The sequence below is a fragment of the Carcharhinus amblyrhynchos genome, chromosome 8, assembly GCF_965287045.1.
Source record: "Carcharhinus amblyrhynchos chromosome 8, sCarAmb.v2.hapA, whole genome shotgun sequence".
Classification (NCBI taxonomy): Eukaryota; Metazoa; Chordata; class Chondrichthyes; order Carcharhiniformes; family Carcharhinidae; genus Carcharhinus; species Carcharhinus amblyrhynchos.
The window spans coordinates 36,374,980-36,388,985 of NC_137331.1; the positions used below are offsets into that span (position 1 = coordinate 36,374,980).

Genomic DNA, 14,006 nt, shown 5'->3' on the forward strand with positions numbered 1-14,006 from the left:
GTCCCTGGCGCTGTGAAAGTGGGAGGTCTTCTTATGTGCATCCCAACTAAAATTACCATGCCAGTAGATAAACCAAATTTTGATTTGAAGAGCCAGACCCATTTACCAATGCCAAAGCCCAGTTGGAAATACTATTACTGCAGTGTAATCAATGAGCTGCTTTATATAATAAACTCACAACAGTGGAGGACAGAAAATGATCTTATCTTGCAGATAAACTCAGGTGGAGCAATGGCCTGTGGACATTTGGGCATTTTATGGAGGAACTGTTCTCATAAAAGAATTCTCAAATCCCTACAGTGCAGAAGGAGGCCATTTGGCCCATCAATCCTGCACTGACGACAATCCCACGCAGGCCCTTTCTCCGCATCCTCACATATTTACCTTGCTAATCCCCCTGACACTAATGGGTAATTTACCATAGCCAATCAACCCAACCCACACATCTTTCGGACTATGGGAGGAAACTGTAGGAAACCCACGCTGGCACAAGGAGAATGTGCAAACTCCACACAGACAGTCACCCGAGGCACTCTGGTCCCTGGCACTGTGAGGCTGTAATGTTAACCTCTGTGCCCACCATGCAGCCCCTGAAGCTTGCTGTTATTATATTGTTTTTAATAGTTTTAGTTATTATGTTATTTGTCAAAAGCTAACTAATTGTTTTTTGCTTATTTGTTCATGGAATGTGGACACCGCTGGCTGGGCTAGCATTTACTGCCCACTCCCGATTGTCGCCAAATTAAGTGGCTTGTCAGGCCATTTCGAGAGGGATTTTTTTTTAATAGTCCACCACACAGTAGATGTACATCCATGTTTTAGTGCTGCACTGCAGTCAGGCAGTGAGCAATAGCGTATCAGTCCACCAGCCATATGGAGAGCTGAAAGAAGTAGAGTGTATCACACAGGGATCAAGTACCACATTAGATCCCTGCTCAAAACCTCCCGAAATTGTTGTCAGCTGCCATCAACAAAGCAACTGTGAGCATTCTTGGTTCACCACTGATGCTGTAAGCTACTGCAGCTTGTTCCAAAAGGATCTGCTGTTCTCTAGCTTCTAAACTGATTGTTAAAAGTTTTGTGGAAGAATTGCGAAAAAATGGACAGCATGGTAGCACAGTGATTAGCACTGTTGCCTCACAAGTGCCAGGGACCCAGGTTTGATTCTGGCCTTGGGTCACCATCTGTGTGAAGTCTGCATGTACTCCCTGTGTCTGTGTGGGTTTCCTCCAGGTGCTCCAGTTTCCTCCCACAGTCTGAAAGATGCGCTGGTTAATTGCATTAGCCATGCTAAATTCTCCCTCAGTGTACCCGAACAGGCGCTGCAGTGTGGTGACTAGGGGATTTTCACAGTAACTTCATTGCAGTGTTAACGTAGGCCTACTTGTGACACTAATGAATAAATTTTCTCTCAATTTAAATTATTTGATTGAAGGGAGAAAAGTATGTTATAAACTCTTTTCATTTGTTTTAGACTTTTTTATATATTGTTATAGGCTGATTTATCTTGGGAGATGCCTGTAAGGCTGACATGCAGAGCCAACCCACCCTGTCTCTGTTCTGTTGGGTGTCACGCACCGCTCGCTGAGGGCGATAGGACCCAGCGGTACCAGTGCCGGGCCAGAGGAGCATGCGCAGAAGGAGGGCCGGCCTGGTGTCCATTGAAGGAGCGGAAATGGGAAAGGGTGAGTGTGAGAGAGAGGGAAATAGAGAGATAGCGTGATAGATAGATAGAGAGAGAGTGAGATAGAGATAGAGTGATAGCGGGAGAGGGAGAGTGATGGAGAGAGTGAGTGTGAGAGAGAGGAATAGAGTGTGAGTGAGAGAGACTGAGTGTGTGAGAGCGAGATAGAGAAAGTGAGTGAGAAATAAATACATAGAGAGTGTGAGAGAGAAATAGAGAGCGGGAGAGTGTGGGACATAAATAGAGAGTAAGAGAGGGGCAGAGAGATAAAGTGATAGAAAGATAGTGATAGAGAGAGATAGAGAAATAGAGAGTGAGAGAAAAGATAGAAATAGACAGAGAGAAATAGAGTGAGAGAGAGAGATAGAGAGTGAGAGAAACAGATAGAAATAGTGATAGAGAGAAAAAAAAGAGACATGTTGAGAGAAAGAGAGAGGGAAATCAAGAGCGAGAGAAACAAACAGAGTTAAAAAGAGAGAGAGAGAGGGAATGATGGGGAGAAATAGAGTGGAGAAGTAGCGTGTGTGTGTGAGAGAGAGAAGAAATTGACAGAGAAATTGACAAATAGATATAGAAAAATAAGAGAGAGAGACAAAGAAATAGGGAGGGTGAAAAATAGAGAGTCAGATGGAGAAACAGATATACAAAAAATAGAGTGAAATAGATATGGAGAGAAGCAGAGAGATAGGGAGGGGGAAGGGCTGAGTGCAAGAGAAAGGTAGATAAATAGAAATAGAAAAAGAGTGAGTGGTCAATAGATAAATAGAAAGAGAGAAATAGATCAATTTAGAGAGAGAAATAGAAAGGGAAAAGGATGATTGTGAGTGAGAGAAATTGAGATGGAGAGAAGGGAAAGGGTGAGAGAGAGAGGTGGGAAAAGAAGAATGTATGTGACCAATAATGGAAATGGTGAGGGTGAGAAGGAGGATGGGGGGGGGGAGGCAATGAGGGAAGGGGAGAGAGGGAATGGGGGGAGGGGGAGAGGGGGAATGGGGGAAGGGGACAGAGGGGGAGAGGGGGAATGGGGGAAGGGGACAGAGGGGGAGGGAGAGAAAGTGGGAGAGGTGAGAGAGGAAAAAGGAGGAAAAGGAATCAAGAAGAGATAGAAGGATAGACAGAAGGGAGAGGGAGGAAGGGTGTGTGAGGAAGGAGGGGGAGAGGGAGGAAGAAATTGGTAGAGGAGAAATGAGAAGGTGCAAGGCAGATGGATAAAGAGTGGGCAGGATCCTGGAATGGAAGTTTGGGGGAGGGGATGGAGAAATGTAGGTGGATGGAGGTAGGGACAGAGGAGGGGGCTGGAGGAAACTGCTGGCTGCATTTTCACTCTGGGGTCCCAATTCACTCCACCAGAATGAAATGTGGGTTACGGACCCACAAATTCCAGCAGCAGAACACAGAGGGTGAAGTGAATGGCCACCTGCAGGAGCCCCATCTGGTTAATCATGGCAGAAAGTCTCTTGCATTTAGAGAGGGAGCAAGATGTCCTCTGGCACAGACAAATTGATATGCCCACAGGCTGTCAGAGGTGAGGGTAGCTGCAATATGTATGGAAACATAAGGAAGCCTCGATCCCCAGTCACTGGTCACTGATCGAATAAATGAGAGAGCAGGAGGATTAGAACCCTCACTGAACAGAGGGAAAGCCCTCCACCCAGTGCTAACTGGCACTGTCAATGTTTGCAGCATATTTTCACAGTGGAGGCTCCGCGACTCTGACATTTCTCTCATTTTTGGCCTCTGTACCTCCAGTCCCAGTGCCACAGGCCATTGGAAATTCATCCCCGGGTGTTGGGAGCGTGGATCCTGGGATGTGTTGGTGAACAGTCGAAGACTGAGGGGGAACATTTTCTGTTGAGCAGGGCAGAGGAGGAAGGAGGTTGGGCCTTCGGGTAAAGTGGAAGTGTAGGACAGGGAGAGAAACTTTATTTTGCCAGTCGGAAATAACTTCTGATTGCTTTCAAATTCACTTAAAAAAATTATATCTTTGTTTAATTATTAACTGACTTACACTCCTGTCTGAGATCAGTTGGCCTTCATCTGAGCCAGCGAGGCACTGCAGTTACACCTCATGGCCTTGAAGTGAAGACAGCTGCATTTGAAAAGCAGAACAGTAGAACAATTATAACATTACCTTAATAAAACATCTATGGGGTTATGAGAGTGATCATCAACAACATTTAAAGCTGAGTTTTCATACCTCTGTGTCAGCAAATTACATCCAGTATTTTTGTTTATATTCATAGAATCCCTGTAGTGCAGAAGGAGGCCATTCAGCCCATCAAGTCTGCACTGACAACAATCCCACCCGGACCCTATCCCCGTAACCCCGCATATTTACCCTGCTAATTCCTCTAACTTATGCATCCCGGGACACTGAGGGACAATTGAACAGGGCTAATGCGCCTACCCTGCATATCTTTGGATTGTGGGAGGAAACTGGAGCACCTGGAGGAAACCCACACAGACACAGGAAGAATGTGCAAACTCCACACGGTGACCTGAGTCAGGAATTTAACCGGGGTTCGTGGCGCTGTGAGGCAACAGTTTTGCCACCGTGCCACCCAAGGAATGAATGAAGGAGAATATTTTCCCCTCTGAAAACAAAGCAGTCTTTTCACTAAAATCATTACAAAGGAAAATACACTCACAATAACAACTTACATTTATGTTCTTTATTTCTTTATTGGGTGTGGGTGTTGCTGGCTCAGCCAGCCCTTCCCTAGTTGCAATACCATTGCAGTCCGTGTTGTGTAGGTACACCAATGATTTTTTGATTTGATTTATTAGTGTCACATGTATTAGTATACAGTGAAAAGTATTGTTTCTTGTGCGCTACACAAACAAAGCATACCGTATATAGAGAAGGAAAGGAGAGGGTGCAGAATGTAGAGTTACAGTCATAGCCAGGATGTAGAGAAAGATCAAATTAATGTGAGGTAGGTTCATTCAACAGTCTGATGGCAGCAGGGAAGACGCTGTTCTTGAGTCGGTTGGTACGTGTCTTCAGACTTTTGTATCTTTTTCCAGATGGGAAAAGGTGGAAGAGAGAATGTCCAGGGCGCATGGGGTCCTTAATTATGCTGGCTACTAGTTTCCCTATTCACAGAATGTGAGTGTTGCTGGCAAGGCCTGAATTTGTTGCCCATCTCTGATTGCCCTAGAACTAGCTAAGGGCAATTAAGAGCAAACACATGTAAGCTAAATCACTCTAAGCGGCATGAGTGAGCCAGATGGGTTTTAAAGTCTTATCCATGATAGTTTCATGGTCACCATTACTGAGACCAGCTTTATATTAAATTCCAGATTTATTAATTGAATTCAAATTCAACTGCCATAGTGAGATTTGGACCCATGTCTCCAGAGCATTAGCTTAGGCCTCCAGATTGCTGGTCCAGTGATATTGCCACCACACCACCACCTCCCTCTGCTGTTGTACAATACCCCAGGACTTAACAGGAGCATTATCAAACCAAATTTGATAGCGAGTCACATGAGATATTAAGGTAGGGTAAGCTCAGTCAAAGGGGTGATTCTTAGGAACAGCTTCAAGGAGAAAGAGGTAACAAGTCGGAAGGTTTCAGGGAGGGAATTCCAGAATTAAGACCCAGGCAGTTGAAGGCACAACTTCCTGTAATAATGATAAAAAATTGTCAATGCACTGGAGGCCAGGATTGGAGGAACATCAAGATCTTGGAGTTGCAGGGCTGAGATTAGAGAGAGAAATAGAGGGACTAAACCTTGTGTGACTTAAAACACAAGGATGAGCATTTTACATTAGCAGCCTTGCCAGACAGGGAGCCAACATAGGCCAGTGAGCACAAGGGAGACAAGGAAACAGGGACTGGGTCTGATTTCAGATAAGCACAGCAGGATTTTGGATGCACTAAAGTACATTGTGGATTGCACAAAGCTCTTCCAAACTACTGTTTGCTTTGCATGGGACATCCAATAGTATTTGTCAGACATGGCTGATGTGAAACATTTCGGTGGCAAAGTGTGCAACAAAGCAAGTACACACAAGGAACAGAAAAGCTTTTGCTAAAGGTGTATAACTTTTGAGATGCAAGTGGGAACGATCATGGGAAAGTAGCTAATCATGACTGAACCATAATGATTCTGGCGATGTATGCAATTTTGAGGTTTTGGATTAACAATTATTAAAAGTGAGTCGAAGTTCTACCACTAGCATACGAGGGTTGGATTCAATAATTCAAACTTGGGTATTCTGCTGCCTTCAAGAAAACAAAAGTACTAGAATAAAAATTGATTAGCATTGCTAAACTCACTTGCCTCAATTACTTTGTCTTGACACTCTGCTTTTTAGGCTTGGTGGCACAGTGGTTAGCACTGCTGCCTCATAGCACCAGGAACCCAGGTTCTATTCCCGGCTTGGGTCACTGTCTGTGCAAGTCTACACATTCTCCCCATGCCTGTGTGGGTTTCTTCCCAAAGTCTGAAAGACATGCTGGTTAGGTGCATTGGCCATGCTAAATTCCCCCTCAGTGTACCTGAACAGGCATCCGAGTGTGGCAACGAGGGATTTTTACAGTAAAGTCATTGCAGTGTTAATGTCAGCCTACTTGTGACACTAATAAATAAACTTTAGACTCCTGAATAGCATTTATGCAACACTTTGGCCCTCCTCATTCCTTTTACAGAGTGCTCTTAACCAAGAAAGGAAGCATCAGAGGTTACAGTTATCAGTTCATTTAAACCATTGGCCACAGTTTTGATTGTGAGAAGAATTAGTCATTAAATCAAAACCTAGTTCCCTGTGTAAACTGTTACAATCGATCTATTTGTATGTCTGTTTTGTTTGCCTTAAAGCAGATTTTTAAAAAATATTTTCATGGGATGTGGGCGTTGATAGGCCAACGTTTGTTGTCCATCCTTCGAGAAAATATGTACAGAGCATTGAAATGATAAATATTTTCTTTATAAAACTACAGAAGCAGAACGTTGTGTTGGAAATGAGTAAACCTGTGGACGTACAAGATTTGTTTTGAGGGTTGCTATATTTATCTCGCTTTGTATCTCCCTCTTCTCCTTATAATTCCTTCTTTCATTGAGTGCCTGTGGACTTACCCCTACTGCCACCCCAATTGAGATGGATTTAGCCACTGGGGAGTGAATCTCCAGCTTCCCTTGTTTCTCCACCCCAGAATCGTCAACTTTTGAGTTGGCATTGGCAAGGCATGGTATGGCTATCGAAGCCTCACAACAGCAGGTTAAAGTCCAACAGGTTTATTTGGTGGCAAACGCCACTAGCTTTCCAAGCACTGCTCCTTTTTCAACTGAGTGGGAGACCACTCACCTGACAAAGGAGCAGTGCTCTGAAAGCTAGTGGCATTTGCTACCAAATAAACCTGTTGGATTTAACCTGGTGTGATGAGACTTCTTACTCTGTTTACTGCAGTCCAATGCTGGCATCTCCACATCATGGCAGTCAAGTATCAAACCAAAGGGTAGCAGTGGTGCTTTGATTTCTGATATTGGCCCTTGCTGAGGGTGGTATTTCACTAGATGTGTGAGGGAAATAAAGTGACTCCTTTTAAATCGACGCGCCCTTTTACACGCAGTCTCAGCCATCTTATCAAATGCTGCCCATCTTGACTGGTGAGTGTCGGCTGGGAAGTTGCAATGCTTTAATCGTGTGCTTCAGTGAAAGATAAGGACAAATCATTGCACATAGCAGGAAGGGTGGGAAGTGCTGCACGCAGTATTAGGACTTAATCATTTCCTGCCACAATCTTATCTTGAAGCCTACATACTTTATGGCAAACGTTGATTTTTAAGATATGGGGGGAGGAGGTGGTCGTAAATTAACTTCGCAAATAATTTCTCTGGCTCAGATGCGGAAATAGGGCTGCGGCTCCAGATTGAAGTGAACTGACACGTCTTGTAACGTGGTCTAACTTTTGTATGTGCGCACACACTTTGAAATCATTTTATAACAAGTTTCTATTTAGCTTTACCCTTTTTCCCCCTCGAGGTGGGATAAGTTTTAAAAAAGGGCGGGGTAGTTCTTTTTAAAAATAAATCTCCGTGCTATTCATACATGACACTTTTTTGTAACTCGGTCTAACTTTTTTTGGTGCACACACGTCGCATTTTGCAATCAATCCATTTAGATAAGTTTCTTCGCGGCGGGGTTCATTAAAAGGGGATCATTATTTTACAGTGCACTGCACTTCCAACATTAAATATTTCTGTTTTTTTTCATCTCAAGCAGTTGCCGGCGTGGCATTGAGGAAATCCGGATGTTTCGCAGAGCACAGCAACTCAGGACGTGTCGATTTCTGCAGCCCACAATTACACAGCGGCTCCAAGCAGCCCCCAGCACCTTGAGCCCAGTGATGCACTGGACGGCTGAAAATTGACTGCCACTTGGCTGACTGGAGGAAGGCCAAACCTTTCTGTGTTTTGGGGGAGGGGGTTGGTGGTGGTGGTGGCAAGGGGTTGGATACCCACAATGGAAGAGGGTCTGAGCTCCCTGAAGCAGTTTGCCTTGCCTGTCAGCAAGCTGGCCTCTTGGATAGCAGCGGGGGCAATGGTGTTTGGCGGAGTGGTGCCCTACATCCCTCAGTACAGGGACATCCAACGCACGCAGAACGCAGAAGGTTTCTCCATCCACGTCTGTCTGGTACTGCTCGTGGCCAATATACTGAGGATATTGTTTTGGTGAGTCTGCTTAACTTACAACTTTGTGCCCAGCACCCAACTGGGCAGACCGTCCCGCACTCTCTCATTAACTGAGCGGAACACCTGAGTACTTTTGGAACTGCCGGTTTTGACCCCTGCGGCAGCAGTCACCAAAGAACTCTGGATTGCACTGGGGAGGTTCAACCAACCCAATAGTGTTATGAATTGAGAAATAGTTGTGTTTAAGATAGAAAATAAGAAAAGCTGGTCAAGAGACATTGTATTGTTGGTTGGGGAGAGATGATATCTTGGAAGGGTGGCACGGTGGCACAGTGGTTAGCACTGCTGCCTCACAACGCCAGGGACCCGGGTTCAATTCCAGCCTCGGGTGACTGTCTGGGTGACTATGTGGAGTTTGCACATTCTCCCTGTGTCAGTGTGGGTTTCCTTCTGATGCTCCGATTTTCTCCCACACTCCAAAGATGTGCAGGTTAGTTTGGCCATGCTAAATTGACCCCTTAATGCCAGAGGGATTAGTGGTTGGGGGGGGTGGGGGCGTGGGGGGAAGAATGATGGAAAAGGGAGTGGGTGGGATTGTTGTCGATACAGGCTCGATGGGCCAAATGGCCACCTTCTGCACTGTAGTGATTCTATGAAGTGAGAATATCTACATTTGACAATGCCTGATGCAAGTGACATGATTGTGACTGGCCCTGATTCATGTTCATTAGGTGGGTCTGGCTAACTTTCCTGAGCACAGTCTGGGTGTCTTTGGCGCTGGGGTTATAGTTCCATAGATGTTGGGTACATTTCCCGTATTTGAAGTTGGCGCTTTGTACATGGGCATGGACAGAGTGTCGGAATTTTTTGTGCATGGGAGCATCACTGAGTTTATTCTCCTATGTGCATCTGTACCCAGGATCAGCTCAGTACCACTGGCAGTGTGAGATGTCATTTCAGCTGAATGTAAAGTTGAGCAGGATGATGCCCAATTTCCTGCGTTAGCGACACTGACAACGAGGCCCATAATCTAGACTGTTGTGAGTCCTCAGGCAGTGAATTCACGTCACAATTTGCTGAAAAAATAATGATCCAGAAATGACTGGATCAAGGCACTTCAGCGAGTTAGATTTTAAAGTAAAGGCCAACATGCTGCCGAAATGGCAAAACTATATATTGAACATAATTATATATATATATAATTTAAAATGTGTATTATTTGTGGAATTACTATAGTGTTTCATAGAATCCCTGCAGTGCAAATGGAGGCCATATGGCTCATTCAGTCTGCACCGACAACAATCCCATCCAGGCCCCATCCCCATAATCCCACATATTTACCCTACTAATTCCCCTGACACTGAGGTGGAATTTAGAATGGCCAATCTACTTAACCTGTAAATCTTTGGACTGTCGGAAGAAACCGGAGCACCCAGAGGAAATCCGTGCAGACTCCACACAAACAGTGACCCGAGACCGGAATAGAACCTGGGTCCCTGGCGCTGTGAGGCAACAGTGCAACAATCAAGCATGGTGGTTGTCGGTTGGAAATCTGTAGATCTGCAATCTTTCGCAGGGGGGTGGGGAAACTCTGAAATACTGAAGTGAAATTAGTGTTGACTTCACTCCCAGCCAAAATCCATAGCGAATCAATTTAATTAGTTAATAATGCTGGTATACTTTAGGTGCTGTGTGCAGATAAACCGCTAGCTAGTGAAAGACCACTAGAAATATGTGACCCCATTAACAGGGTTCTTACGCCAAAAGATGGCAGCCCTAACTTTCAGCAGCAAGTTTAATTAGCTTTAACAACACACATGCAGCAATTTTTCCACGGTCACAGGGAAGTTGATGGCGAACTCACATTTCTGCAAGGTGGCATATCATCCAGCAATTTTCATCGTGTCCTTACTGCATGTTGCTTTGTTTTTGTATTGTGTGTGCCTATTACACACCATCATTTTACCCATAAATTCCCCGCCAATTAGAAATACTGTATTCTGCAGGTAGTACAGCTCCAGACTGAGAGTACAGGAACTAATGACAGACGCATCATAATGCCAGGATCTGGCATTGAACAGGATATATTTAACACTGGAGCAATTACTGCAAATTGCAATTATATTATGTAGGAATGGATCATGATATGTGAAAGCAGAATAATCAGATCAGGCCTAATTTGATTGAGTTGATACTAAAACGATTGCTGGAATTTTACCACCTCACTCACCGGAGGCTCGTAAGATCCTGTCCGAGGCCAGCGGAGATGCCGTTCTGTGAACCTCTCCCACCCTGATTCTGGGGTGGGTGTGCCAGTAACATTCCAGTCATTATGGCAGTAACACTAAGGTACCCAATCACACAGTTAATTGCGCACTCCATAAGCATATTTAATTACTGCCTGTGATTCACACAAAGCACGTTAGCTTGATGAATCGTGATATTAAAATCAGACTATGCCTGTCTCTAAAAATGTTATTATATTTCTTGAGGTATCAATAGCCTACATTGATAAGGCCCATTGTAGGACTTCCACTCATGTCCTGCCTAAAATAAACAAGGTCAATAATCAACCAGGGATCTTCCTGGCTGCTTGAACAGAGTATCACTTCACATATTGCCTTATTGATTTACTTAAGGGGACCTTGTAACAATGCTTTTTATGAACAAAACTTTCTGATTCCGGGAGTGTTTAACAGGGTAGAAGTAGCAGAGGTGTTTCCAATTGTGGGCAAACACAGGGTGATAAATGTAAGATTTAAAAATTTTTTATTAGTGTCACAAATAGGCTTACATTAACACTGCAACCAAGTTACTGTGAAAATTCCCTTGTCACCACACTCCGGCGCCTGTGTGGGTACATTGGGAGAATTTAACATGGCCAGTGTACTTAACCTACACATCTTTTGGACTGAGGGAGGAAACCAGAGCCCCTGGAAATCCATGCAGACACAAGAACAATGTACAAACTCCACAGTGACTCAAGCTAGGAATCAAACCCGGGTTCCTGGTGCTGTGAGGCAGCAGGGATAACCACTGTGCCATCATACACCATAGTCACTGATAATCCAATTGGGAATTCAGGAGAAACCTACTCATCAGGGAAACTGATTAGAATGTGGTTCTCACTACCACAAGGAAATAGATAAATTTTTTCTTTATTTTTAGCTCCGTATTCTTTTTTTAATTGAATTCAAATTCTACCATCTGCCATGGTGGGATTTAAACCTAAGTCCCCAGATGATTATCCTGGGTCCCTGGATTACTAGTCCGGTTATAGCACTACTATCTCCCCCTGAGTTGGATAACATTCGAAAGAAATTAGATGAACAACACAAGGGCGAACATGGGGTTATATGGAGAATGAATGTAAGTTCATTTCATAGAATCCCTACGGTGCAGAAGGAGGCCATTCGACCCATTGAGTCTGCACCGATCATATACCTACCCATACGCTATCTTCATGACTCCATGCATTTACACTGGCTAGTCCCCCTGACACTCGGGCAATTTAGCATGGCCAATCCACCTAACCTGCTCAACTTTGGGGTGTGGGAGGAAACCGCAGCACTTGGAGGAAACCCACATAGCCATGGGGAGAAAGTGCAAACTCCACACAGACAGTGACCCAAACCAGGAATTGAACCCAGGTCCCTGGCGCTGTGAGGCAGCAGTGCTAACCAGAGGGTGCAGAGGGACCTCGGGGTCCTTGTGCATGAGTCGCAAAAACCCAGCTTGCAGGTGCAGCAGGTGGTCAGGAAGGCAAATGGGATGCTGGCCTTCATCGCGAGGGGGATTGAATATAAAAGTAGGGAGGTCTTGCTGCGGCTGTATAGGGCATTGGTGAGGCCGCAGCTGGAGTACTGTGTGCAGTTTTGGGCGCCGTACTTACGCAAGGATATTTTGGCCTTGGAGGGAGTGCAGAGGAGGTTTACTAGGCTGTTGCCGGAGTTGAGGGGGTTGAGCTATGAGGAGAGGCTGAATAGATTAGGCTTGTACTCGTTAGAGTTTAGAAGAATGAGGGGAGATCTCATTGAGACGTATAAGATGATGAATGGGATGGATAGGATAGAGGTGGAGAGACTCTTCCCGCTCAGAAAGGATAGTAGGATTAGGGGGCATAGCCTCAAGATAAAGGGGGGGCGGTTTAGAACAGAGTTGAGGAGGAACTTCTTCACTCAAAGGGTGGTGAATCTCTGGAATTCTCTGCCCGTTGAAGTGGTGGAGGTTGCCTCGCTAAATATTTTTAAGACGCAGGTTGATGGGTTTTTGATGAGAGAGGGGATTAAGGGTTATGGGGAGAGGGCGGGAATGTGGAACTGAGCCATGACAGATCAGCCATGATCTTATTGAATGGTGGGGCAGGCTCGAAGGGCTAGTTGGCCTACTCCTGCTCCTATTTCTTATGTTCTTATGTTCTAACCACTGTGCCATCATGCCACCCACTAAAGTATGCAAGAAATAACACTTTTCACTGTATAGCATGCAAGAAATAATATTTTTCACCGTATCCCAGTACATGTAACAATAATAAATCAAATACATGATGAGACTACACAGTGGTATAATATTGTGTGCCATTTAAGCTGCAGTTTTAAGATTTGACTCTTTTAAAGCTATTCCCTATCTCTGCAACCTCCTAGATCCAGTCCTCACCCTACAGGATCTCTCAACTCCTTAGCATCCCTAGATTTTAATTGTTATGACACTGTTGGTCGTGCCTTTCAAATTCTAAAACTGAGCTCAGATGTTTATGTTGAACATCATCACTGTTCTGGACTGTATGGGCTGAATAGGTCATTTCAGCACATACTATTATACTGTAACACCATCTGTTCTCATGATGTTGTGGTAAAAAATTGAATTCAAGGCTCACTATTCCCTGTACCATGTTCTTTAAACTTGCTGTGCAACTTTTTGGCATATTTGAATATAATATTAAACAAAGCAAAAATGCTGGAAATATTTTCCTGAGAAAGTAGGACAGAACCCTCAGTGCTAATGGAGTAAGCTGCTGAGTGGGTGTTCAGGGAGTTGTGTATCCTAGCCGACACCCCACGTGAAAGTGAGATTAAATACAGGAGCCAACATGCCCTGTATCTAATTAACAGGCATCTTTTAATTAAATGCTTTTACCTTGTTCAGCTTAAATTTAGGTCAAAACACATCAGCTTCCTTTATAAATTAGTGTAAAAGAGGTTACTGAAAGTCAAAACATACGTTGATAAGGGTGTAAAGAGAGCAAGCAATGTACTGAAATTCATTTCAATACAATTAGAGTAGAAAAGCTGGGAGGGAGGTAGTGTTAAATTTATATAAAACCATGGTTACAAGACCATAAGACATGGGAGAATAATTAGGCCAGTCAGCCCATCATTTCTGCTCCACCATTTAATCATGGCTCCTGCCTTTTCTCAATCCCCTTATTAATCAAGAAGTTATCCAATTCTGTCTTAAAGACACTCAATGACCTGGCCTCCACAGCCTTCTGCGGCAAAGAGTTCCACAGATTCACCTAAGAAATTCCTCCTCATCTCTGTTTTAAAGGATCGTCCTTTAGCTTGAGGTTGTGCTGTCTGGTTCTAGTACATGGTTAGGTTATGTGGTCTACTGAGTTTAATTTTAGTTTCCATATTGCAAGAAGCATATTAAAACAGCGGGGAACAATGACAACGGACAA

The 14,006-nt window shown here is 44.3% G+C and overlaps 1 protein-coding gene across 6 annotated transcripts in view; it reads left to right on the plus strand.

The window, feature by feature from the left end:
• Positions 1 to 1,638: 1,638 nt before the first annotated feature.
• Positions 1,639 to 14,006, plus strand: part of slc66a2 (solute carrier family 66 member 2) — a 47,372-nt gene continuing 35,004 nt past the window's right edge. For 2 of the 6 annotated variants that reach the window (XM_080193893.1, XM_080193888.1), the window contains exons 1-2: positions 7,368 to 7,604; positions 7,914 to 8,365. In XM_080193893.1, the coding sequence (XP_080050019.1) occupies positions 8,157 to 8,365 (209 nt within the window). In that variant the 5' untranslated portion in view covers positions 7,368 to 7,604; positions 7,914 to 8,156. Of the gene's footprint in view, positions 1,686 to 7,350; positions 7,605 to 7,913; positions 8,366 to 14,006 lie in introns of those variants that run through there. The other 4 variants (XM_080193889.1, XM_080193890.1, XM_080193892.1 and 1 more) reach the window with 4 other exon arrangements.